The sequence below is a fragment of the Salmo trutta genome, chromosome 12 (genome assembly GCF_901001165.1).
Source record: "Salmo trutta chromosome 12, fSalTru1.1, whole genome shotgun sequence".
NCBI lineage: Eukaryota > Metazoa > Chordata > Actinopteri > Salmoniformes > Salmonidae > Salmo > Salmo trutta.
Window position 1 is genome coordinate 31,230,806 of NC_042968.1, and position 25,744 is coordinate 31,256,549.

Consider the following 25,744-nt stretch of genomic DNA (forward strand, 5'->3'; position numbering starts at 1 on the left):
ATATGTAACCTGACCCTTATTTCTTAGTGTAGGCCTACTGCTGCAGGCTTCAGCTGCCAAGAGGTCATGGCACAGGTGGTGGCTCCGCTCCATAACCACAGAGTCACTGGTTCAGCTCTGGCAGTTCCGCCACACTCACTGGCCTTCAATATAACATATGGATCATGGTCCATCAAAGGAAGAATGTGTATAATTTAGCTTATTTCATGACATTGGACTTGATGACCAAAGCCTTCTGATGCAGTCCATTATTACAGCAAAATAAAACTACATTTACCATCATGCAATATACTGGGAAACACCACTTCAAATCTGATGTCAAGAACTTTTGTAGTGAATGTCGGTTGCATGAATTAAGTAGAGTAAAGTTGATGCTCAATAAAAGGCTCCACTTTTGTCTTGCTCAAATATCAAACGACAGTTTTTAGAGGAAAACGGATGAGCGCGCCTCTGCTAAAGAATGACGTCAGATCGGGCAGACATATTTGTGGGGGCTAATAGTTAACGGTCGTACGGATTCGTATGGGAGAGGAAGCCAGGGCAAGGATTTAGTTCAGATTGTGTTTACTTCTCGACTTTGCCAGGGATCGAGGTTACACAGAAATGTCGGAGGAAATTGAGGGGACAAAGACGACGGAGGAGACGGTGGTGAATGACCAGAATGTACGTTTATTTGTCTGAAACACAACCACTTGCTAACTAACCAACGACAGTCAAGCTGCACTGCACACTATCATATGATATGGCAGGTTTTTAAGCTAACGTTAGCTACTGTAACATCGTTAGCGTTAATCCTTTCTAACTATCTGTCGTGATTATCAACAACTATCAGTTTTCTTAATAAATGCCATTTGGTATCTAATCAAGCTGTTTGCCATAACTATTTGCAGTCGTAGCTAGCAGGGCTTTTCGATATTAAGCTAACGTTAACTAACGCGGTAGCTAGCTACGATAGTTAACGTTAGCTGCCCACAATGCTAACGTTAACTAATCAAGTCATGATTATTTAAGTACAAGCAGAACAAATACCCCAATTATTGTTTTTCCTGAAGTAATAACCAACGTTAGTTAATTGACTCGCTTGTTGGATAATGACCTAACAAGTTAACGTTAAATATGTCGGTTTGTCTATTTTAGCCAGCTTGCTAACAAACAACTATCATTGGCACATTAGCCAGCTAGTTTTAACCACATTAACCAACAAGTGATCTAACTAGCTACCTACCACCATCAAAGCCATCTAACGTTAGCGAAGTTATGTTGCTTTCAGTGGCTTGACTACTGTTGTCTACTCTAAAGAAGGCAATCTGGCTGTCTGTCAACAGTGACTCGCCCCTCGCTGTACTGAAGGCCAGTGTTTGTTTTGTCCTTAGCTAGGTAGCTAGCTAAACTCAGCAAAAAAGAAACGTCCTCTCACTGTCAACTGCGTTTATTTTCAGCAAACATAACGTGTAAATATTTGTATGAACATAAGATTAAACAACTGAGACAAACGGAACAAGTTCCACAGACATGTGACTAACAAATTGAATAATGTGTCCCTAAACAAAGGGGGAGTCAAAATCAAAAGTAACAGTCAGTATCTGGTGTGGTCACCAGCTGCATTAAGTACTGCAGTGCATCTCCTCCTCATGGACTGCACCAGATTTGCCAGTTCTTGCTGTGAGATGTTACCCCACTCTTCCACCAAGGCACCTGCAAGTTTCCGGACATTTCTGGGGGGGAATGGCCCTCACCCTCCGATCCAACAGGTCCCAGACTTGCTCAATGGGATTGAGATCCGGGCTCTTCGCTGGCCATGGCAGAACACTGACATTCGTGTCTTGAAGGAAACCACGCACAGAACGAGCAGTATGGCTGGTGGCATTGTCATGCTGGAGAGTCATGTCAGGATGAGCCTGCAGGAAGGGTACCACATCAGGGAGGAGGATGTCGTCCCTGTAACACACAGCGTTGAGATTGTCTGCAATGACAACAAGCTCAGTCCGATGATGCTGTGACACACCGCCCCAGACCGTGACGGACCCTCCACCTCCAAATCGATCCCGCTCCAGAGTACAGGCCTCAGTGTAACGCTCATTCCTTCGACGATAAACGTAAATCCGACCATCACCCCTGGTGAGACAAAACCGCGACACGTCAGTGACGAGCACTTTTTGCCAGTCCTGTCTGGTCCAGCGATGGAGGGTTTGTGTCCATAGGCGACGTTGTTGCCGGTGATGTTTGGTGAGGACCTGCTATACTACAGGCCTACAAGCCTTCAGTCCAGCCTCTCTCAGCCTATTGCGGACAGTCTGAGCATTGATTGAGGGATTGTGCGTTCCTGGTGTAATTCGGGCAGTTGTTGTTGCCATCCTGTACCTGTCCCGCAGGTGTGATGTTCGGATGTACCGATCCTGTGCAGGTGTTGTTACACATTGTCTGCCACTGCGAGGACGATCAGCTGTCCGTCCTGTCTCTCTGTAGCGCTGTCTTAGGCGTCTCACAGTATGGACATCGCATTTTATTGCCCTGGCCACATCAGCAGTCCTCATTAGAGGTCGACCGATTAATCGAAATGGCCGATTTAAATAGGGCCGATTTCAAGTTTTCATAACAATCGGTAATCTGTATTTTTGGCCACCGATTTGCCGAATAATATATATATATATATATATTTTTTTTTTACACCTTTATTTAACTAGGCAAGTCAGATTAAGAACACATTCTTATTTTCAATGACGGCCTAGAAACGGGGGTTAACTGCCTTGTTCAGGGGGGATTCGTTTTTGCAACCTTCTGGTTACTAGTCCAACGCTCTAACCACCTACCTTACATTGCACTCCACGAGGAGCCTGCGTGGCAGGCTGACTACCTGTTACACGAGGGCAGCAAGAAGCCAAGGTAAGTTGCTAGCTAGCATTAAACTTATCTTATAAAAAAAACTATCAATCTTAATATAATCACTAGTTAACTACACATGGTTGATGATATTACTAGTTTCTCTAACGCGTCCCGCGTTGCATATAATCGATGCGGTGCCTGTTAATTTGTCATCGAATCACAGCCTACTTCGACAAACGGGTGATGATTTAACAAGCACATTTGCGAAAAAAGCACTGTCGTTGCACCAATGTACCTAACCATAAACATCAATGCCTTTCTTTAAAATCAATACACAAGTATACTGCTCAAAAAAATAAAGGGAACACTTAAACAACACATCCTAGATCTGAATGAAATAAATAATCTTATTAAATACTTTTTTCTTTACATAGTTGAATGTGCTGACAACAAAATCACACAAAAATAATCAATGGAAATCCAATTTATCAACCCATGGAGGTCTGGATTTGGAGTCACTCAAAATTAAAGTGGAAAACCACACTACAGGCTGATCCAACTTTGATGTAATGTCCTTAAAACAAGTCAAAATGAGGCTCAGTAGTGTGTGTGGCCTCCAGGTGCCTGTATGACCTCCCTACAACGCCTGGGCATGCTCCTGATGAAGTGGCGGATGGTCTCCTGAGGGATCTCCTCCCAGACCTGGACTAAAGCATCCGCCAACTCCTGGACAGTCTGTGGAGCAACGTGGCGTTGGTGGATGGAGCGAGACATGACGTCCCAGATGTGCTCAATTGGATTCAGGTCTGGGGAACGGGCGGGCCAGTCCATAGCATCAATGCCTTCCTCTTGCAGGAACTGCTGACACACTCCAGCCACATGAGGTCTAGCATTGTCTTGCATTAGGAGGAACCCAGGGCCAACCGCACCAGCATATGGTCTCACAAGGGGTCTGAGGATCTCATCTCGGTACCTAATGGCAGTCAGGCTACCTCTGGCGAGCACATGGAAGACTGTGCAGCCCCCCCAAAGAAATGCCATCCCACACCATGACTGACCCACCGCCAAACCGGTCATGCTGGAGGATGTTGCAGGCAGCAGAACGTTCTCCACGGCGTCTCCAGACTCTCACGTCTGTCACGTGCTCAGTGTGAACCTGCTTTCATCTGTGAAGAGCACAGGGCGCCAGTGGCGAATTTGCCAATCTTGGTGATCTCTGGCAAATGCCAAACGTCCTGCATGGTGTTGGGCTGTAAGCACAACCCCCACCTGTGGACGTCGGGCCCTCATACCACCCTCATGGAGTCTGTTTCTGATCGTTTGAGCAGACACATGCACATTTGTGGCCTGCTGGAGGTCATTTTGCAGGGCTCTGGCAGTCCTCCTCCTGCTTCTGGGTTGTTTCCCTCCTACGGCCTCCTCCACGTCTCCTGGTGTACTGGCCTGTCTCATGGTAGCGCCTCCATGCTCTGGACACTACGCTGACAGACACAGCAAACCTTCTTGCCACAGCTCGCATTGATGTGCCATCCTGGATGAGCTGCACTACCTGAGCCACTTGTGTGGGTTGTAGACTCCGTCTCATGCTACCACTAGAGTGAAAGCACCTCCAGCATTCAAAAGTGACCAAAACATCAGCCAGGAAGCATAGGAACTGAGAAGTGGTCTGTGGTCACCTCCTGCAAAATCACTCCGTTATTGGGGGTGTCTTGCAAATTGCCTATAATTTCCACCTGTTGTCTATTCCATTTGCACAACAGCATGTGAAATGTATTGTCAAACAGTGTTGCTTCCAAAGTGGACAGTTTGATTTCACAGAAGTGTTATTGACTTGGAGTTACATTGTGTTGTTTAAGTGTTCCCTTTATTTTTTTGAGCAGTGTATATATTTTTAACCCTGCATATTTAGTTACTGTTGCCTGCTATTGCCTTCCCTGTGGCTCAGTTGGTAGAGCATGGTGTTTGCAACGCCAGCATGGTGTGTGCAACGCCAGGGTTGTGGGTTCGATTCCCACGGGGTTCCAGTACAAAAAGAAATGTATGAACTGTATTCACTACTGTAAGTCACTCTGGATAAGAGCGTCTGCTAAAATGTAAATATAAATGTAACATGAAATTGTGTCACTGCTCTTGCGTTCATTGCCTGGCTCGTTGCGAACTAATTTGCCAGAATTTTACGTAATTATGAAGGTTGTGCAATGTAACAGGAATATTTAGACTTAGGGATGCCACCCGTTAGATAAAAATACGGACCGGTTCCGTATTTCACTGAAAGAAAAAACTTTTGTTTTCGAGATGATAGTTTCCGGATTCGACCATATTAATGACCAAAGGCTCGTATTTCTGTGTGTTTATTATATTATAATTAAGTCTATGATTTCATAGAGCAGTCTGACTGAGCGATGGTAGGCACCAGCAGGCTCGTAAGCATTCATTCAAACAGCACTTTCGTGCGTTTTGCCAGCAGCTGTTCGCAATGCGCTGTTTATGACTTCAAGCCTGTCAACTCCCAAGATTAGGCTGGTGTAACCGATGTGAAATGGCTAGCTAGTTAGCGGGTGCGCGCTAATAGCGTTTCAAACATCACTCGCTCTGAGACTTGGAGTAGTTGTTCCCCTTGCTCTGCATGGGCAACGCTGCTTCGAGGGTGGCTGTTGTCGATGTGTTCCTGGTTCAAGCCCAGGTAGGAGCGAGGAGAGGGACGGAAGCTATACTGTTACACTGGCAATACTAAAGTGCCTATAAGAACATCCAATAGTCAATGGTATATGAAATACAAATCGTATAGAGAGAAATATTCCTATAATAACTACAACCTAAAACTTCTTACCTGGGAATATTGAAGACTCATGTTAAAAGGAACCACCAGCATATGTTCCCATGTTCTGAGCAAGGAACTTAAACGTTAGCTTTCTTACATGGCACATATTGCACTTTTACTTTCTTCTCCAACACTTTATTTTTGCATTATTTAAACTAAATTGAACATGTTAAATTGAACTGTTAAATTGTTTCATTATTTATTTGAGGCTAAATTCATTTTATTTATGTATTATATTACGTTAAAATAAGTGTTCATTCAGTATTGTTGTAATTGTCATTATTACAAATAAATAAAATAAAACCGACCGATTAATCAGCATCGGCCTTTTTTTGGGGTCCTCCAATAATCGGTATCGGCGTTGAAAAATCATAATCGGTCAACCTCTAGTCCTCATGCTTAAGGCACATTCACGCAGATGAGCAGGGACTCTGGGCATCTTTCTTTTGGTGTTTTTCAGAGTCAGTAGAAAGGCCTCTTTTTAGTGTCCTAAGTTTTCATAACTGTGACCTTAATTGCCTACTGTCTGTAAGCTGTTAGTGTCTTAACGACCGTTCCACAGCTCCATGTTCATTAATTGTTTATGGTTCATTGAACAAGCATGGGAAACAGTGTTTAAACCTTTACAATGAAGATCTGTGAAGTTAATTAGTAAAAATCCAAATATCTTTGAAAGACAAGGTCCTGAAAAAGGGACGTTTCTTTTTTTGCAGAGTTTGTCGATTAGATGACAACCTGCCGTCTCTGACAATATCTGTGAGAAAACATTAGGAACACCTTACAAATATTGAGTCGCACCCCCTTGCCCTCAGAACAGGCTCAATTCGCCGGGGTATGGACTACAAGATGTCGAAAGCATTCCACAGGGATGCTGGTCCATGTTGACTCCAATGCTTCCCACAGTTGTCAAGTTGGCTGGATGTCCTTTGGGTGGTGGACCATTCTTGATACACACGGGCAAACTGTTGAGCGTGAAAACCCAGCAGCGTTGCAGTTCTTAGCACAATTTAACCAGGTACTCTAGACTAGAGCGTCCATAGGGTCTGTGCAGCAGGCTGAAAGCTTGACTTCCCTACCAGTAGTAACAGCCCTGCTCCCTCCGCATGTGTTGTGCATGTGGGTGGCGCATGTGGGTGGTCCATGTGTTTGCATGTGTTGTCCATGTGGGTGGCGTATGTGTTGTGCAGGCGTTTTCAGGAGCGGATGTGACAGACCACAGTGTGTGTGCTTGCTTAGCATAGCTTTGGGTACACTGTCCGTACAACGGCTCGAACCCTGGGCACAATGCCTCGCAAACACGTGACCACCCGCTTGACAATGCCTTTAACCAGCTGCGCCAAAGAAAAGCTTTCAATTGTTGTTTGTGTTTTAGGAGATGGACGACAAGGTGATCAGTCCAGAGAAGGTTGAGGAGGCCAAGTTGAAGGCTCGCTACCCAAACCTGGGGCACAAACCTGGAGGCTCCGACCTGCTACGCAAACGCCTGACCAAGGGGGTGAGTCCACAGCCCTACTGCCCTACCTACTGCCCTACCTACTGCCCTACCTACTTCCCCCTACCTACTGCCCTACCTACTGCCCTACCTACTGCCCTACCTGCCCTACCTACTGCCCTACTGCCCTACCTACCTACTGCCCTACCTACCTACTGCCCTACCTACTGCCCTACCTACTGCCCTACCTACCTACTGCCCTACCTACCTACTGCCCTACCTACTGCCCTACCTACTGCCCTACCTACTGCCCTACCTACCTACTGCCCTACCTACCTACTGCCCTACCTACCTACTGCCCTACCTACCTACTGCCCTACCTACCTACTGCCCTACCTACTGCCCTACCTACTGCCCTACCTACTGCCCTACCTACCTACTGCCCTACCTACCTACTGCCCTACCTACCTACTGCCCTACCTACCTACTGCCCTACCTACTTCCCTACCTACTGCCCTACCTACTGCCCTACCTACTTCCCTACCTACCTACTGCCCTACCTACTGCCCTACCTACTTCCCTACCTACCTACTGCCCTACCTACCTTCCCTACCTACCTACTGCCCTACCTACTTCCCTACCTACTGCCCACCTATCCCTCCTAATACTTCCTACCAATTCCCTACCTACCTACTGCCCTACCTACTACTTCCCTACTACCTACTGCCCTACCTATGCCATACCTACTTCCTACCTACCTACTGCCCTACCTACCTACTTCCCTACCTACTGCCCTACCTACTTCCCTACCTACCTACTGCCCTACCTACTTCCCTACCTACCTACTGCCCTACCTACTGCCCTACCTACTTCCCTACCTACCTACTTCCCTACCTACTGCCCTACCTACTTCCCTACCTACCTACTGCCCTACCTACTTCCCTACCTACCTACTGCCCTACCTACTGCCCTACCTACTGCCCTACCTACTTCCCTACCTACCTACTGCCCTACCTACTTCCCTACCTACCTACTGCCCTACCTACTTCCCTACCTACCTACTTCCCTACCTACTTCCCTACCTACCTACTGCCCTACCTACTTCCCTACCTACCTACTTCCCTACCTACTGCCCTACCTACCTACTTCCCTACCTCCTTCCCTACCTTCTCTCCTAACCTATCACCACAAGTCCACTGCCCTACCTACTTCCCTACCTACTGCCCTACCTACTGCCCTACCTACTGCCCTACCTACTTCCCTACCTACTTCCCTACCTACTCTCCTAACCTATCACCACAAGTCCACTGCCCTACCTACTTCCCTACCTACTGCCCTACCTACTGCCCTACCTACTTCCCTACCTACTCTCCTAACCTATCACCACAAGTCCACTGCCCTACCTACTTCCCTACCTACTTCCCTACCTACTGCCCTACCTACTGCCCTACCTACTGCCCTACCTACTTCCCTACCTACTCTCCTAACCTATCACCACAAGTCCACTGCCCTACCTACTTCCCTACCTACTGCCCTACCTACTGCCCTACCTACTGCCCTACCTACTTCCCTACCTACTCTCCTAACCTATCACCACAAGTCCACTGCCCTACCTACTTCCCTACCTACTGCCCTACCTACTGCCCTACCTACTGCCCTACCTACTTCCCTACCTACTCTCCTAACCTATCACCACAAGTCCACTGCCCTACCTACTTCCCTACCTACTGCCCTACCTACTGCCCTACCTACTGCCCTACCTACTTCCCTACCTACTCTCCTAACCTATCACCACAAGTCCACAGCCCTACCTACTTCCCTACCTACTGCCCTACCTACTCTCCTAACCTATCACCACAAGTCCACTGCCCTACCTACTTCCCTACCTACTGCCCTACCTACTCTCCTAACCTATCACCACAAGTCCACTGCCCTACCTACTTCCCTACCTACTGCCCTACCTACTTCCCTACCTACTGCCCTACCTTCTCTCCTAACCTATCCCCACAAGCACACAGTTGTCTCTCTCTCAGCATCAATTAGACTGTGTATTAAAAAAATTTGCAGCTTGTTTTAAGTTTAACATTCTCTCTCTGCAGCAAAAGTATTTTGACTCTGGGGACTACAACATGGCCAAGGCCAAGGTGAAGAACAAGCAGCTTCCTGCAGCCACGTCAGAGAAGAGCGGAGGAGGAGAGATCACAGGAGACCATATCCCTACACCTCAGGACCTGCCGCAGAGGAAACCTTCCCTGGTGGCCAGCAAACTGGCCGGCTGATACACACACTGTCCTGTCTCTAACCCTGTCAATACACCTAACAATCACCCTACTACACCTGTTCCTGTCTCACTACCTCCCCCTGTCTACTTCTGCCCCAGAGAGACCCTTCCCTGGTGGCCAGCAAACTGGCACGCACCCCTAACTGCCTGTCCCTGGTTCTGTCCCTCATCACCCAGTCCCCTCTGCTTTCCCTCACCTTCCACTCTGTTATGGCTCCCTCTTCTTCCTGCTCTTCCTCCCCTCCCCTCTCTGTTCTTGTTTATTTTCTATTCTCATGTAAAAATACACTGAAAGCAAGGATGAGGATGTGTAGAGGGGGGAGAGAGGAGGGACTGGGATGACTCCACTACAGGAGGAGACTTTAAAGATGACTGGAACTCTGTGTCCCAGATGACACCCTATCCCCTATATGGCCCTGGTCAAAAGTACAGTGTACAAAACATTAGGAACACCATTCCTAATATTGAGTTGCACCCCCTTTTTGCCCTCAGAACAGCCTCAATTCGTTGGGGTATGGACTCTACAAGGTGTCGAAAGCATTCCACAAGGATGCTGGCCCATGTTGACTCCAATGCTTCTCACAGTTGTCAAGTTGGCTGGATATCTTTTGGGTGGTGAACCATTCTTGAGACACACAGGAAACTGTTGAACATGACAAATCCAGTAGTGTTGAAGTTCTTGACGCACTCAAACTGGCACCTACTACCATATCCCGTTCAAAGGCACCTAAATCTGTCACCCTCTGAATGGCACACATACACAATCTGTCTCAAGGCTTCACAATCCTTCTTTAACCTGTCTCCTCTTCATCTACACTGATTGAATTGGATTTAACAAGTGACATCAATAAGGGATCATAGCTTTCACCTGGATTCACCTGGTCAGTCTATGTCATGGAAAGAGCAGGTGTTCATAATGTTTTGTACACTCAGTGTATTTAGGGAATAGGGTGCCATTTGGGACGCACACCTGGAGAGTGTAACATAGGAGGGAGGAGGGCCCAGACGAGCCACAGAGAGTCTGAAATGGCACACTATTCCCTATGCAGTACACTACTATCAACCAGAGCCCTATGTGGCTGCCCTATGAGCATCTGGCCCAAAACGGTTCCACTACATAGGGCGTAGTGATCCATTTGGGACAGGCAGATGGTCTGGTCTAGAGGTTTGAATGTCATCTCCAGTCCTGTTAACTGATTGTGTAAATATTTGTAGTTGTGTTGGAGAGGAGTGAGGCTGAAATCAGCATTTTAGAATGTTTTAACGTAGAATATTATGATTTACCAAACACGTTGTTGGTGTTATGTTGTCATCTAAATGATGCTGTAATGTGCTTGAGTGATTGAATAGAACCTTGATAATGACTGACCAGAACCTCTCACTACTGTTGTTCTGTTTAAAGGCTACATTGTTGTCCCAAGTGGCAACCTATTCATTACATAGTGCACCACTTCTGAACAGGGTGAGAAGTAGTGCATTATATAGGGAATCTCCAATCATACCCTTCTTTCTGTGTAGTGCACTACATTACACCCACTGCCACATAGGGCTCTAGTCAAAAGTAGTGCACTATTGGCGAGTTTCCAATGAGGATTTACCCCAGTGTTTTACCAAAATACTCAGACTTTTGTTTCCATCTACCCGAGTCGGCACCCGTGTCTCACTGGGCCATGGCTCCAGTGGACCTGTTCTGACTGGTAGCCAAGCCCAGGCCCTGGGTACTTTTCAACCTCATTTTCATAATAATGGCTAACTATGAACTTTAACACCTCACAAAGCTACTGTCTTGAATGATGTAGAGGTTGTTGATTCTGCCTGCCCCAAGTCTTTAGTGTCACTCTCCTGATAACACTAGAGCTTACATTAAAACACTGATGACCCACTCGTGTGAGTAAGTCTCAATGGAAAAGCACCAACATGTATGGCCCCATAAAACCTCTATTTGTAACCTCTGTTTTCAGACCAGAGGGAGGGGTGAATGTCACAGATTGGTGGCCCCTTTAATTGGGGAGGATGTGCTCATGATAAGGGCTGGAGGGGAATGGTATCACACATGGTTTTCATGTGTTTGATGCCATTCCATTTACTCTGTTCCATCCATTATGAGCTGCCCTCCCCTCAGCAGCCTCCACTGGGGAATGTAGATGTAACAGCTGGATGATGTGACGGGGGTTCTAAAGACATCTTCATTTAGCTCCAAATTCTTTGGCCTCACACACCCTCATTCATCTTTCACACACAGACACACTCCTCTACACCCCAACTCTCACATACACACACACTCCCATTCTCCTTCTTTCTCTCTCACACACACCCTCATACACACCTACCCCCTATGGCCAGCATATCTTTACAGATCTCAATCACACCCTATTCCCTATATAGTGCTCTACTGTATATATGCACAGGCCAGTCCACTAGTGGGGGTGTGGTCATCAAGGGTCTGAAGCTGAAGGACTGAATGGTTAAGGTGTGTGTGTATGACTGCCCCCATCCACAACCCCCCCTGTCACGTTGTGCCATTTTGTTTTGTAAATAAAATAGTTTTGCACAAACGGCTGTTGGGTGTTTGATGACTGACTCCATGCATTGACAGATCATACAATCATCTATGAAGGATTGTATACAAAGGAATTATGTATGCAAATGTTAGTATTAGATGAGGGATAACACCAGCAGAGCCGAAGCACCACCAAGATAAATCTTGATCAAAATGTATGTAAATAATCTGGATTTATCTCCCACTTAAGACACACAAGCTGTGGCCAAAGACCGACAGACCCTAGTGGAAGAAGATTGTTGCAGCTTTATGTCCCACCTGGGATGAAGGGGGCTAAATTATCAGGCCTATGGCACATGGCAACCAGGGCTGTATTCATTAGTCGGATTCTGTTGCGAAACGTTTAGTCTGTTGCAATCCAAACGGAAAACGTTTGGCATCGAACATGAGTTTCTGTTGAACAAATTCAGGTAGGTTCCTCCCCGTTTCGTTCTGTTTGCTTCCGTTTGGCTCCTATAGCAAACAGACTAAACGTTTTGCAACGGAATCTGACTAGCAGGCTTCTAACCATGGTTCTAACCAGCAGAACTAAAGCGATGTCGCCTCTTGGCCACAGCGGAACGCTGTTTAGCCATGTTTCCGAGCCCATGGTAACAACCGCGTTTCACTGAATCATTTTATCCATCATCAATTCCCATAATGCTCCGAGAGATGCAAAAATATTGAGGTTTTCTAGGTATGATGGCGCTAGGTGCTGTACACTAAAAAAAGAGTAACCGAAAGCCTGGTGGCACTTTTATTAACTGCGAGGAAAAAACGGAGCGGCGACCTACTGATGTTGAAATCTAGCTGCTGAGATTCATGGAAAAAGGACACGACAGCTCCACCAGTATGGCAGCGTCAGAGCTGTACACAAAGGTAATATAACCAACGTGATCGGTATTTGCTTTGCCTTGTGCGTTTATAGCGTTTCTGCAGCGCTTTCTTCAATGAGAACAAAGCAAAGAGCTTGTTTATAATCATTCATTCGTTGATGGCGGGAATGAATGAGAGGGAAGTCTTTAAACCAAACATCGAGATTGACAGGTCACAAAGCCTCGAACAACGCACAGGAGGTGATTATCAAACCAGTGCGTGGTTTTTGGAACGAATGAAAAGTGTTTGAAGCAGCGTCCTACAGCCTGGGGGCAATATACAGTACATATAGGTTGACATGCAGTAGCCTATGACTGAGTGAAGTCGCCTTCTATATTTAGCTCTCTGCTGTGTTAAAATGGGTGCAGCAGAAGCAGCTCAGCTGACAAAGCGCGGAGGCTATGGGTTCTGCGATTCGGCCTCTGTCTCTGCCCTTCATAGCCCCCCGCTCAGAATGACCGTCAATTTAAATGTTTTATTATTCGGCTTAATGTCAGGTCGGGGTTGATGCAATTTTAAAAAGACGATTTTTATTTTGGTATACATTTAGCATCGCACTGGCTACGATGGAGAATGGTGTTTTTTGACCTACATAAATCATGTTATTTTGTCAACCGGCAGTCGCACAGTGATGTTTGTTATTGTGTTTTATAAAGGAGTTTTATAAAGGCCTTTTATTTGATCTCGAGGCTGGGATTCGGCTTGGGTACCGAGGAGAGGGGAATGATGCTGATACCAGTGGTGACGTCACGGGCCTCGCTTACGTCACCGCGATTTGTTTTGAGATTTTTTTCCCCCCCTTTTTGCATCCATGACCATGTTCAGTATGCAAACGTAGATAGAAATATCACAAATAGAGCTGACGTTATTCCGTATTCTACAAGTCAGCCATGCATGTTTGTTTTACATCGGATATTTCTAGCTGAAGTTCCAAAACTTTGCATCCAGCTGAACGAAGGTTACTTATGTAACCATGGTTATGTGAACTATATGGATCACTCCAATATATTGGTATCACTCCGCGGCGGAGGGATACATCCGAGGTGAGGATTTACAGATTTACTCCTGTGTACACCTGTGTCACAGCTGGGGTCTGCCCCTATATATAGACCCCATGGCCGCGACACACGTTCTCTACATCATTCTTGAGGCGCCTCTAGCACCGTAGAGGATTGGAGCGATCCATATAGCTCACATAACCGTGGTTACATACATAACCTTCGTTATGTTTCACTATATTGGATCACTCCAATATATTGGTATACCCGTACCAGATTAGTCGGTGCTAGAGGGACCTGGCCAGCCAGCGGCAAAGTCCCAGCGCGGGACCGAAACACAGGGGCCGTCAATGTGGAAGGGGGTCCCGGCACAGTCCCCGAACGGGGAGGCGCCGCCCAGGACCGCTGAACCAACTGCAGAGGGAGGTGCCACATTTACCCAATAGTACCTAGCAAAGGTGCAAGAGGAAGCCCAGCTGGCTGCAGCACAGATGTCAGCGAGGGGCGGGCACTCCTCTCAGTAGAGCCCAGGACGCAGCCACACCTCATGTTGAATGTGCCACCACAGATCCCAGCACTGGCCTGCCAGCCAGGTGGTATGCTGTTGTAATCGTGTCCACGATCCAGTGAGACAAAGAGCTGGTCTGTTGTTCTCACTGACCGTGTCCGCACCACATAGGTAGCCAGTGCCCTCACAGGGCACAGCATGCCGGAGGGAGGCCCAGACTCCCCCACCACTGCCGGGAAGGTCGTAAGGAGACAGGATACACATGCCTGTCTGACAGAACCTTCGGAAGGAATGAAGGGCTGAGGCGGAGAGATGTCCAGGGTCCATCCTGTAGCACTCAGAACTTACCGAAAGAGCATGGAGCTCACCCACCCTCTTCATGGAAGTAATCGCTACCAAGAAAACCACCTTCAAAGAGAGGTGTTTCAGGGACTCCAACTGTTCGAAAGGTGGCTTTGCCAAAGCTGCCAAGACCACATCCAGATCCCAGCTTGCTGTTGAGCAGGTCCTAGCTGGACGCAGGCAACAAATCCCCTTCATAAACCTGGAGACCAAGGGATGGTGCCCCACTGGCCTGTCCATCCACCCCACATGGCAGGCAGATATAGCGGCCAAATACCCTCTGTGTAGAGGCTGCCAAGCGAGACTGCAGGTATTGGAGGACATACTGCACCCCGCATGACTCGGACACAACCTCAATACCAGTGCACCAAGAGCAGGACAACCGCCAGCGCAACAGGTATGCCGCGGTTGTAACCAGCGCCCTTGCGCTCTGCATGGTGTTCATTACACCCTCCTGTAGTCCTTACATAGACCATTGGTGCCGTTCAGTGGCCAAGCCCACAGACTGAGGCGGTGCGGCCTCGGATGCCACAGAGTTCCCCCGACCTGAGACAGCAGGTCCGGTCTCAGGGGTTGCCAAGGTGTCCCAGACAACAGGGACAGGAAAAGGCTGAACTAGGGTCGTCTGGGCCAGTATGGGGCCACCAGAAGCAGACGATGCTCTGCCATCCTGGTCCTGTCCAGCACAGCCTGGATCAGGGGAAAAGGGGGGATTGCATAAGCTCCAGCCCTGGCCAATCGTGAGCCAGAGCATTGAAGCCCAGAGGCCCTGGTGGCTCCGACATGAAGTACCACAGGGGGAGTGTGCATTGTCCAGATTAGAGGTCGACCGATTATGATTTTTCAATGCCGATACTGATTATTGGAGGACCAAAAAAAAGCCAATACCGGTTAATCGGCCAATTTTTTTTTTTTTTTTTTTTTGCCTTTTTAAATTTTTAGTTCGTTTTTTTAACATTTATTTTTTATTTGTATTTATTTGTAATAATGACAATTACAACAATACTGAATGAACACTGTTTTTAACTTAATATAATACATCAATAAAATCAATTTAGTCTCAAATAAATAATTAAACATGTTCAATTTGGTTTAAATAATGCAAAAACAAAGTGTTGGAGAAGAAAGTAAAAGTGCAATATGTGCCATGTAAGAAAGCTAACGTTTAAGTGCCTTGCTCAGAACACGAGAACATATGAAAGCTGGTGGTTCCTTTTAACATGAGTCTTCAATATTCCCAGGTAAGATGTTTTAGGTTGTAGTTATTATAGGACTATTTCTCTCTATACGATTTGTATTTCATATACCTTTGACAATTGGATGTTCTTATAGGCACTTTAGTATTGCCAGTGTAACAGTATAGCTTCCGTCCCTCTCCTCGCTCCTACCTGGGCTCGAACCAGGAACACATCGACAAAAGCCACCCTCGAAGCAGCGTTACCCATGTAGAGCAAGGGGAAACAACTTCTCCAAGTCTCAGAGCGAGTGACGTTTGAAACGCTATTAGCGCGCACCCGGCTAACTAGCTAGCCATTTCACATCGGTTACACCAGCCTAATCTTGGGAGTTAACAGGCTTGAAGTTATAAACAGCGCAATGCATTGCGAAGGGCTGCTGGCAAAACGCACGAAAGTGCTATTTTGAATGAATGCTTACGAGCCTGCTGCTGCCTACCATCGCTCAGTCAGACTGCTCTATCAAATCATAGACTTAATTATAACATAATAACACACAGAAACACGAGCCTTAGGTCATTAATATGGTCGAATCCGGAAACTATGATCTCGAAAACAAAACGTTATTCCTGTTACATTGCACAACCTTCAATGTTATGTCATAATTACGTAAAATTCTGGCAAATTAGTTCGCAACGAGCCAGGCGGTCCAAACTGTTCCATATACCCTGACTGCGTGCAATGAACGCAAAATGACACAATTTCACCTGGTTAATATTGCCTGCTAACCTGGATTTCTTTTAGCTAAATATGCAGGTTTAAAAATATATAGTTCTGTGTATTGATTTTAAGAAAGTCATTGATGTTTATGGTTAGGTACAGTCGTGCAACGATTGTGCTTTTTCGCAAAATGCGCTTTTGTTAAATCATCCCCCGTTTGGCGAAGTCGGCTGTCTTTGTTAGGAAGAAATAGTCTTCACAGTTCGCAACGAGCCAGGCAGCCCAAACCGCTGCATATACCCTGACTCTGTTTGGAAGAGAAGTGACACATTTTCCCTAGTTAAATGAAATTCATGTTAGCAGGCAATATTAACTAAATATGCAGGTTTAAAAATATATACTTGTGTATTGATTTTAAGAAAGGTATTGATGTTTATGGTTGGAGTAACGTGTACCTAAGCGATTATATGCAACGCAGGACAGGCTAGATAAACTAGTAATATCATCAACCATGTGTAGTTAACTAGTGATTATGATTGATTGTTTTTTATAAGATAAGTTTAATGCTAGCTAGCAACTTACCTTGGCTTCTTACTGCATTTGCGTAACTGGCAGGCTCCTCGTGGAGTGCAATGTAAAGTAGGTGGTTAGAGCGTTGGACTAGTTAACCGTAAGGTTGCAAGATTGAATCCCAGAGCTGACAAGGTAAAAATCTGTCGTTCTGCCCCTGAACAAGGCAGTTAACCCACCGTTCCTAGGCCGTCATTGAAAATAAGAATGTGTTCTTAACTGACTTGCCTAGTTAAATAAAGGTCAAAAAAATAAAAAACGGCAAAATCGGTGTCCAAAAATACCGATTTCTGATTGTTATGAAAACTTGAAATCGGCCCTAATTAATCGGTCATTCCGATTAATCGGTCGACCTCTAGTCCAGAGAGGCAAACAGGTCCACCTGCACCCTCCCGAACTTGTCCCACAAGTGCTGCACCACCTGGGGATGTAGGCTCCAGTCCCAAGGTGGCGGGCCCTCCTTCGAGAGCATATCCACTGACACATTCAGGATGCCAGGTACGTGTGCTACGCGTAGAGACGCTAGACGTCCCTGAGCCCAGAGAAGGAGATCCCATGTTGTAATATGGAGGCGGTGGGACCTCAGTCCATCCTCATGGTTGATGGAAGCCACCACTGTGGTGTTGTCCATTCTCAACAGGACATGACTTCCCTTCAGATGTGGAAGGAAAGACTGCAGGGCCAGCAGTACAGCTCGGAGCTGTAGTGTATTGATGTGCCTGCCGCTCCAAGGGGGTAGCCAACAGCCGCTGGCTGACCTGCCCTTGGTCACCCCCCCAGCCAATCTGGGAGGCGTCTGTGCTGACCAGCTCCCGGCGGCACATCCTCAACATCTCCACCCCATCTGAGAGAAAGGAGTGACAGCGCCACCTCAACAATACCCTAAGGCACTGTGCGGTCACCCGCAGCTGGCGGTGACAGTGACGCTTTGGGTGCAGCCAGTGGGAGTTGAACCACCTTTGAAGAGGCCGGAGATGGAGCAGGCCCAGGGGAATCAACAACGAGGCCGCCATCAGCAAGCCCAACAGGCGTTGGCAGGTAAGGGCGGATACCACCCGCCCCTGCCGAAAGTAATCTAGGCAATTTAAGATCGCCTGAACCCTTCTGGTGGGCAGGCGTGCTCTCATGAGGACTGAGTCCAGTTCCATGCCAATGAAGGCCATCCTCTGGGTGGGCGTCAGACGACTCTTGTCGTTTACAGTAATGCCCAGCCTACCGATGTGGGTCAGGAGCTTAATGTGAGTCTGGAAGGAGAGTTTACAGTCTAACCAGACACCCAGGTATTTGTAGTTGTCCACATATTCTAAGGAAGAACCGTCCAGAGTAGTAATGCTAGACGGGTGAGCAGGTGCGGGCAGCGATCGGTTGAAGAGCATGCATTATGTGTTACTTGCATTTAAGAGCAGTTGGAGACCATGGAAGCAGAGTTGTATGACATTGAAGCTCGTCTGGAGGTTTGTTAACACAGTGTCCAAAGAAGGGCTCCGGGTGCATGGGTCCCCCAGGTACGTCCCTATGGTGGTGACGGTTGACACCATCACACCTGTCACAAAGGGAAGCCATAAGCTCAGCCAAGCAAACGAGGCCACGGAGCAGGGGTCCGAAGCCCTGGGAGAGCTTATGTTGTGACCCACTTGGAGGAAAAGGATAAATTACCCAGTACCGCTGCAAAAACTGGGGATGACCCGTGTGGGGAAAAACAGGCTGTTGCTTTACCTCACGCTGTGCCCCTCCCCGCTGTCGTCCCTTAGCACGAGGCAATGCGTCAGGAGAAGGACCCCATCGTTGTTCGGGTGCAGATGGGTGGCGACGGTCCGTCTGCTTTGGACCCGGGGCCTGAGGAGGCGGCATGAACCGTCTCAGGATCTCCCGGTCCGTACGAACCTTATCGGTCTGCTCTAGAATGTCATCTACCCTTGGGCCAACGTCAGAACTGGGGTGATGGGGTGAGGGGCAAATGTGCTCTGGAGAGCAGCTGGCAGACGGGATTGGGGCAGCCAGACATGGTGCCAGAAGGTAACCACCTGCACCATGGCCCGTCCGTTGGCGCGTGCCACATCCCTCTGGAGCAGGGAAAGCATGCGAGACACCTCCCATCACTTCCCTGAGGAGCTCCTACGTGCCATGCAGCATGGCCACTTTGTATCACTGGGGGGGGGGTTCCGCCCTGGCAGAGGCCCAGCTCTCCTGCAAGGCCTCGCAGAACTCGGCAAAGAGGGGGACAGATGGAGAGTCCTCACTGTCCACCAGTTGATGTCCAGTGCAGTGGCTACCCAAGTGAGTAGGCCTCTCGAGCTGCTGGGGGCGATGAAGCCCTGATGGCAGCTTCTGATGGCCTGTCAGCCTGGTAGCCCCGCTCACGTGGTAAACAGTGCCAGCATCGTCCCCCAGGAACAGCCTATCACTGGCCAACAGGGAACAGCTGTCATTGCCATCGAAGCTATCAACCTCCTGATGCAGGGCATGCGCCCTCCGTTCAAGGTGGTCCCAGCGGTCCGACTCATGCCCCCGTCCAGGACTGGCAGCAGATGGGCTCTGCCTGCGGTGGCTCTGGCCACGCTTCCTTGGAGGGGTACTGGGCCCAGTAGAGGGACTAACAGCTCGCTGTCGCACCACTCCTGAGGGAGGGAGCTCATCCCCAGCCTGAGCCCCAGCCTGGCCGACCCACTGGCGCATGGCCTCCAATCGCGCCAGGTGCAGGCGTTCTAAGAACACCACACAAAACAGGCATCCAGTATGGTTCAAACTCAGGCAGTGCATACACAAGGTATGCGGATCCCCAGGGGGATGCCACCATCACACCTGTCAGAAAGGGAAGCCATAAGCTCAGCCAAGCCAACAAGGTCACGGAGCAGGGGTCCGACGCACTGGGAGAGCCATGTCGTGACCAGCTTGGAGGAATAGGAACCCGGTGAGGGATAAATTACCCAGTACCTCTGCAAACACAGGGGGAGACCCCTGTGGGAAAAACAGGCAGACAAAAAAACAGCAATCAGGTAATGGATTTGATTTATGTGTTTTTTTGTTTTTGTTTTACGCCAACTGCGATTTTTACCTAGCAGGTTTAATATCCAAGCAGAAAACGTGATGGACTAACTCCGCTAAGGAACTCCACAGTTAATGTCTCAACGTAGTGGCAGCCCACCACCATACTCTTACATTCTGCAGGAGAAAGAACAAGAAAACCCGTGTAGGGTAATTAGCAGAGAACCTGTGCCTATAGCGTGGGGACAGCATGTTAAAACAATTCACAACACACACAAAATAAACCAGTCAGCAAGTTGTGTAAGGTAAATACAGTTTGTGGCAGCAAGAGCCACCAATATATTAATGGATGCACACAGAGTCGTAGTGTAAAGCTAACGAAACACAAGCACGACCAACCACAGGCGGAAGATGCAGATCAACTGCGCGCAGCGAGTGGAGCACTCAAGAGGAGGGGTTGGCCATGTGGACAGCTGCTCCAGGCTGCAAACAGCCAGTGAGTATACTTCCACGCAAGATATTACACTTACCAAGCAAACTTCAGAAAGTTTGTACCTCAAACCATACGGACGTCCGCCGAGAAAATGAAAGAGAACGTGTGTCGCGGCCAGGGGGTCTATATGTAGGGGCGGACCCCAGCCGTGACACAGGTGTAAACGGGAGTAAATCTGTAAATCCTCACCAAGGATGTATCCCTCCACCGCGGAGTGATACCAATGTATTGGAGTGATCCAATATAGTGAAACACAACGTGGCCCAAGCGCGAGACAGCTAGGCCAGGGGAATGGTGAGAGCTGAGAGATAAAGACGTATCACTGCCTGATCAAAACAGCCCAAATAGAGGGATGCAATTTGAGTTTAGTATAATTATAATAAAGAAATTAATGACAACAGCCTAGAATAACAAGACCCTACCCAACAAAGAAAATAATACTTCTTTGTTGTTGATGTTATTGTATTTGAGCAACAATGTGAGGAGGATAACTCAGATGAGGGCAGAGAGTCTGGGTGTGAGAGAGATGAGTTGCCCATCCCCCCCCACTAGGCCAGCTGCTGTATTCAGAATGAACAGAGAGTGGTGTGTGTTGGTGTGGTGTGAATGACTGATACCCTGAAGCGTCCGAGTCCTCAGGGTTACTACTATCACATCCATCCACACACCAGAAGAAGGAGTGTGTGGATATATTAGAAACATATAGAAAGATTGTGTTAGACAGACCGGCAGTGTATTTCCATCTGTCTGCAGACATGACTATCCATACTTAGGATGCATTCACCGCTGCACAAATTAAGTCTTTCCATTAAAAAGTGAAATGTCTGTGTGCATTGCTAATACCTTTTAGTCTAAGTGTGGAAGGGTGTGTCAAATCAGAGGTTTTCCCTGAGGGTGTGTGTGCTTTTATTTGTGCGTACAGAGGTCTAGGGAACACTCTTCTTTTTGTGTCTCTAACCAATACACGGTTAGTTCAGAAGGTCCTCCGCTGCATACGCAACACACACACACCAGTGTTTCCCACAAGTACATAGATTAGCCAGCCAAATAAAAATGGTAGCCAGCCAGGCGCCCCTGGTTCGGGGGTTCAATTTCTTTATTTTTTTTGCCTAAGGAGCTCTATTCTGGTGGCCTCTCGTACATTCTAATACCATGATTTCATCCGAAATGCACAGCGAAATGATGAAATACTTTATCGACTTTACCTCCCAGATTGGAAACATTTGTTGTGATATTGTGTAGAGAGAAATGTAGATTTTTGGGTGTAGTTCCCTTTAATTAAAGTGCACACCTAGGAAGAGGCTGCTTAGCAGTACGTGTAATGGGAGTTTGCCAAACAAATACCCACAGGATTGATAACATGATTATTTGTATTATTCTGCCAGGTAAGCATAGGCTACTTTGTAGTTAACATTTAATTGAGAAGGTTTTTGGGAAAGCCTTTCCATCTACCAGAAGACTGTTCTCATTAACAGCATCACTAAAGGCTATACAAAGTGGTAGATGCGCGCGCCACACACTCAGACAGGAGCATTCTCTTTGCCTCTTCAGAAAGTTACAGGAAATAGGAATCACTGATGCCTTCTGTTCATGTCTTAAGATAAACTTGGGCAAATTATGAATGTAATATTTATTTAGTTGATTCCCTACTAAGGTCAATACATTTTTTAATATTGTTGAATTCTGTTTTAATGCCTGGATCCCATGAGGGCCCTATGATAATTTGTGGATCAGAATGAGGCTCTCCACTATCTATTGTTCCTGCAGTGATTCACCATCTTCATTGAATGTTTTCATAATTTATCTGAAGATAATCAAACAGCTTAGGCCTACAGTAGCCTATACAGTGCCTTCAGAAAGTATTCATACACCTAGACTTATTCCACAATAGTTTGTGTTACAGCCTGAATTCAAAATGGATTAAACAGGTTTTTTTTCTCTCACCCATCTACACATAACACCCCATAATGACAGTGAAAACGGATTTTTTTGTTGTTGACATTTTTGCTAATTTATTGAAAATGAAATATAGAAATATCTAATTTACATAAGTAAATCACACCCCTGCGTCAATACTTTGTTGAAGCACCTTTGGCAGCGATTGCATCTGTCTTTCTGGGTAAATCTCTAAGAGCTTTCAACACCTCGATTCTGAAACATTTGCACATTATTCTTTCCAAAATTCTTCAAGATCTGTGAAATTGGTTGTTGATCATTGCTAGACAACCATTTTCAGGTCTTGCCATTAGATTTTCAAGCAGATTTATGTCAAAACTGTAACTCGACCACAAAGGAACATTCACTGTCTTCTAAGCAACTCTAGTGTAGATTTGGCCTTGTGTTTTAGGTTATTGTCCTGCTGAAAGGTGAATTTGTCTCCCAGTGTCTGGTGGAAAGCAGACTGAATCAGGTTTTCCTTTAGGATTTTTCCTGTGCTTAGCTCCATTTACGTTTATTTTTTATTCTGAAAAAGTTCCCAGTCCTTAACAATTACATGTATACCCATAACATGATGTAGCCAAGACTGTGCAAGAAAATATGGAGAATGGTATTCAGTAATGTGTTGTATTGGATTTGCCCCAAACATAACACTTTGTATTCAGGACAAAAAGTGAATAGCTTTATTTTCAGTATTACTTTAGTGCCTTGTTATAAACAGGATGCATGTTTTATTCTGTACAGGCTTCCTTTTTTTTAGTATTGTGGAGTAACTACAATGTTGTTGATCCATCCTAATTTTTCTGCAATCACAGCCATTAAACTCTGTACCTGCTTTAAAGTCACCATTGGCCTCATTGTGAAATCCCTGAGCGGTTTCCTTCCTCTCCGACAACTGAGTTAGGAAGGACGACTGCAACTTTTTAGTGAGTGGGTGTATTGATACACCATCCAAAGTGTAATTAATAACTTCACCATGCTCAAAGGGATATTCAATGTCTGTTTTCTTTTACTTTTACCCATCTACAGTTGAAGTCGGAAGTTTACATACACTTAGGTTGGAGTCATTAAAGCTCGTTTTTCAACCACTCCACAAATTTCTTGTTAACAAGCTATAGTTTTGGCAAGTCGGTTAGGACATCTACTTTGTGCATGACACAAGTAATTTTTCCAACAATTGTTTACAGACAGATTATTTCACTTATTCATAATTCACTTATTCAGATTATTTCACTGTATCATAATTCCAGTTGGTCAGAAGTTTACATACACTAAGTTGACTGTGCCTTTAAACAGCTTGGAAAATTCCAGAGAATGATGTCCTGGCTTTAGAAGCTTCTGATAGGCTAATTGACATCATTTGAGTCAATTGGAGGTATACCTGTGGATGTATTTCAAGGCCTACCTTCAAACTCAGTGCCTCTTTGCTTGACATCATGGGAAAATCAAAAGAAATCAGCCAAGACCTCAGAAAAGCAATTGTAGACCTCCACAAGTCTGGTTCATCCTTGGGAGCAATTTCCAAATGCCTGAATGTAACAGTGTAGCTTCCGTCCCTCTCCTCACCCCTATCTGGGCTCGAACCAGGGACCCTCTGCACACATAGACAACAGCCACCCTCGAAGCATCGTTACCCATCGCTCCACAAAAGTCGCGGCCCTTGCAGAGCAAGGATAACAATTACTTCAAGATCTCAAAGCGAGTGACGTCAGCGATTGAAACGCTATTAGTGCGCACCCCGCTAACTAGCTAGCCATTTCACACCGGTTACATGAAGGTACCACGTTCATCTGTACAAACAATAGTACGCAAGTATAAACACCATGGGACCACGCAGCCGTCATACCACTCAGGAAGGAGACGCGTTCTGTCTCCTAGAGATGAGCATACTTTGGTGTGATAAGTGCAAATCAGTCCCAGAACAACAGCAAAGGACTTTGTGAAGATGCTGGAGGAAATGGGTACAAAAGTATCTATAGCCACAGTAAAATGAGTCCTATATCAACACAACCTGAAAGGCCGCTCAGCAAGGAAGAAGCCACTGCTCCAAAACCGCCATAAAAAAGCCAGACTACGGTTTGCAACTGCACATGGGGACAAAGATCATACTTTTTGGAGAAATGTCCTCTGGTCTGATGAAAAAAAATAGAACTGTTTGGCCATAATGACCATCGTTATGTTTGGAGGAAAAAGGGGGAGGCTTGAAGCCGAAGAACACCATCCCAACCGTGAAGCACGGGGGTGGCAGCATCATGTTGTAGGGGTGCTTTGCTGCAGGAGGGACTGGTGTACTTCACAAAATAGATAGCTTCATGAGGAAGGAATATTATGTGGATATATTGAAGCAACATCTCAAGACATCAGTCAGGAAGTTAAAGCTTGGTTGCAAATGGGTCTTCCAAATGGACAATGACCCCAAGCATACTTCCAAAGTTGTGGCAAAATGGCTTAAGGACAACAAAGTCAAGGTATTGGAGTGGCCATCACAAAGCCCTGACCTCGATCCTATAGAACATTTGTGGGCACAATTGAAAAAGTGTGTGCGAGCAAGGAGGCCTACAAACCTGACTCAGTTACACCAGCTCTGTCAGGAGGAATGGGCCGAAATTCACGCAACTTATTGTGGGAAGCTGGTGGAAGGCTACCTGAAATGTTTGACCCAAGTTAAACAATTTAAAGGCAATGCTACCAAATACTAATTGAGTGTATGTAAACTTCTGACCCACTGGGAATGTGATGAAAGAAATAAAAGCTGAAATTAATCATTCTCTCTACTATTATTCTGACATTTCACATTCTTAAAATAAAGGGGTGATCCTAACTGACCTAAGACAGGGAATGTTTACTAGGATTAAATGTCAGGAATTGTGAAAAACTGAGTTTAAATGTATTTGGCTAAGGTAAAGGTAAACTTCCGACTTCAACTGTACCAATATGTGCCCTTCTTTGTGAGGCATTGGAAAACCTCCCTGGTCTTTGTGGTTGAATCTGTGTTTGAAAGTTACTGCTCAACTGAGGGACCACACAAATAATTGTATATGTGGGGTACAAATATGAGGTAGTCATTCAAAAATAATGTTAAACACTTATTGCACAGAGTGAGTCCATGCAACTTATTATGTGACAAGTTAAGCACTTTTTTGTTGTTGTCCTGAACTTTTATATAGGCTAGCCATAACAAAGTGGTTGAATACTTATTGACAGCTGTTTCATTTTTAATTAATTAGTCAAAATGTCCCCCAA

At 46.4% G+C, this 25,744-nt stretch overlaps 2 protein-coding genes across 3 annotated transcripts in view; both read left to right on the plus strand.

The window, feature by feature from the left end:
- Window positions 1-311: 311 nt before the first annotated feature.
- On the plus strand, window positions 312-9,641 carry LOC115203338 (cAMP-regulated phosphoprotein 19-A). 2 transcript variants are annotated; one of them, XM_029767952.1, is made up of 3 exons: window positions 312-663; window positions 7,017-7,139; window positions 9,176-9,641. In XM_029767952.1, the coding sequence occupies exons 1-3, from the start codon at window positions 604-606 to the stop codon at window positions 9,353-9,355; spliced, it is 363 nt and encodes a 120-aa protein (XP_029623812.1). In that variant the 5' UTR covers window positions 312-603; the 3' UTR covers window positions 9,356-9,641. The 2 variants fall into 2 exon arrangements, with proteins under 2 accessions (XP_029623812.1, XP_029623813.1); XM_029767953.1 differs by having other exon boundaries at window positions 330-639.
- Window positions 9,642-12,430: 2,789 nt separating this feature from the next.
- Window positions 12,431-25,744, plus strand: part of myo5aa (myosin VAa) — a gene marked incomplete in the record, with an annotated part of 100,621 nt that continues 87,307 nt past the window's right edge. The window contains 1 exon segment of the mRNA XM_029767954.1: window positions 12,431-12,775. Within this exon segment, the coding sequence (XP_029623814.1) occupies window positions 12,719-12,775 (57 nt within the window).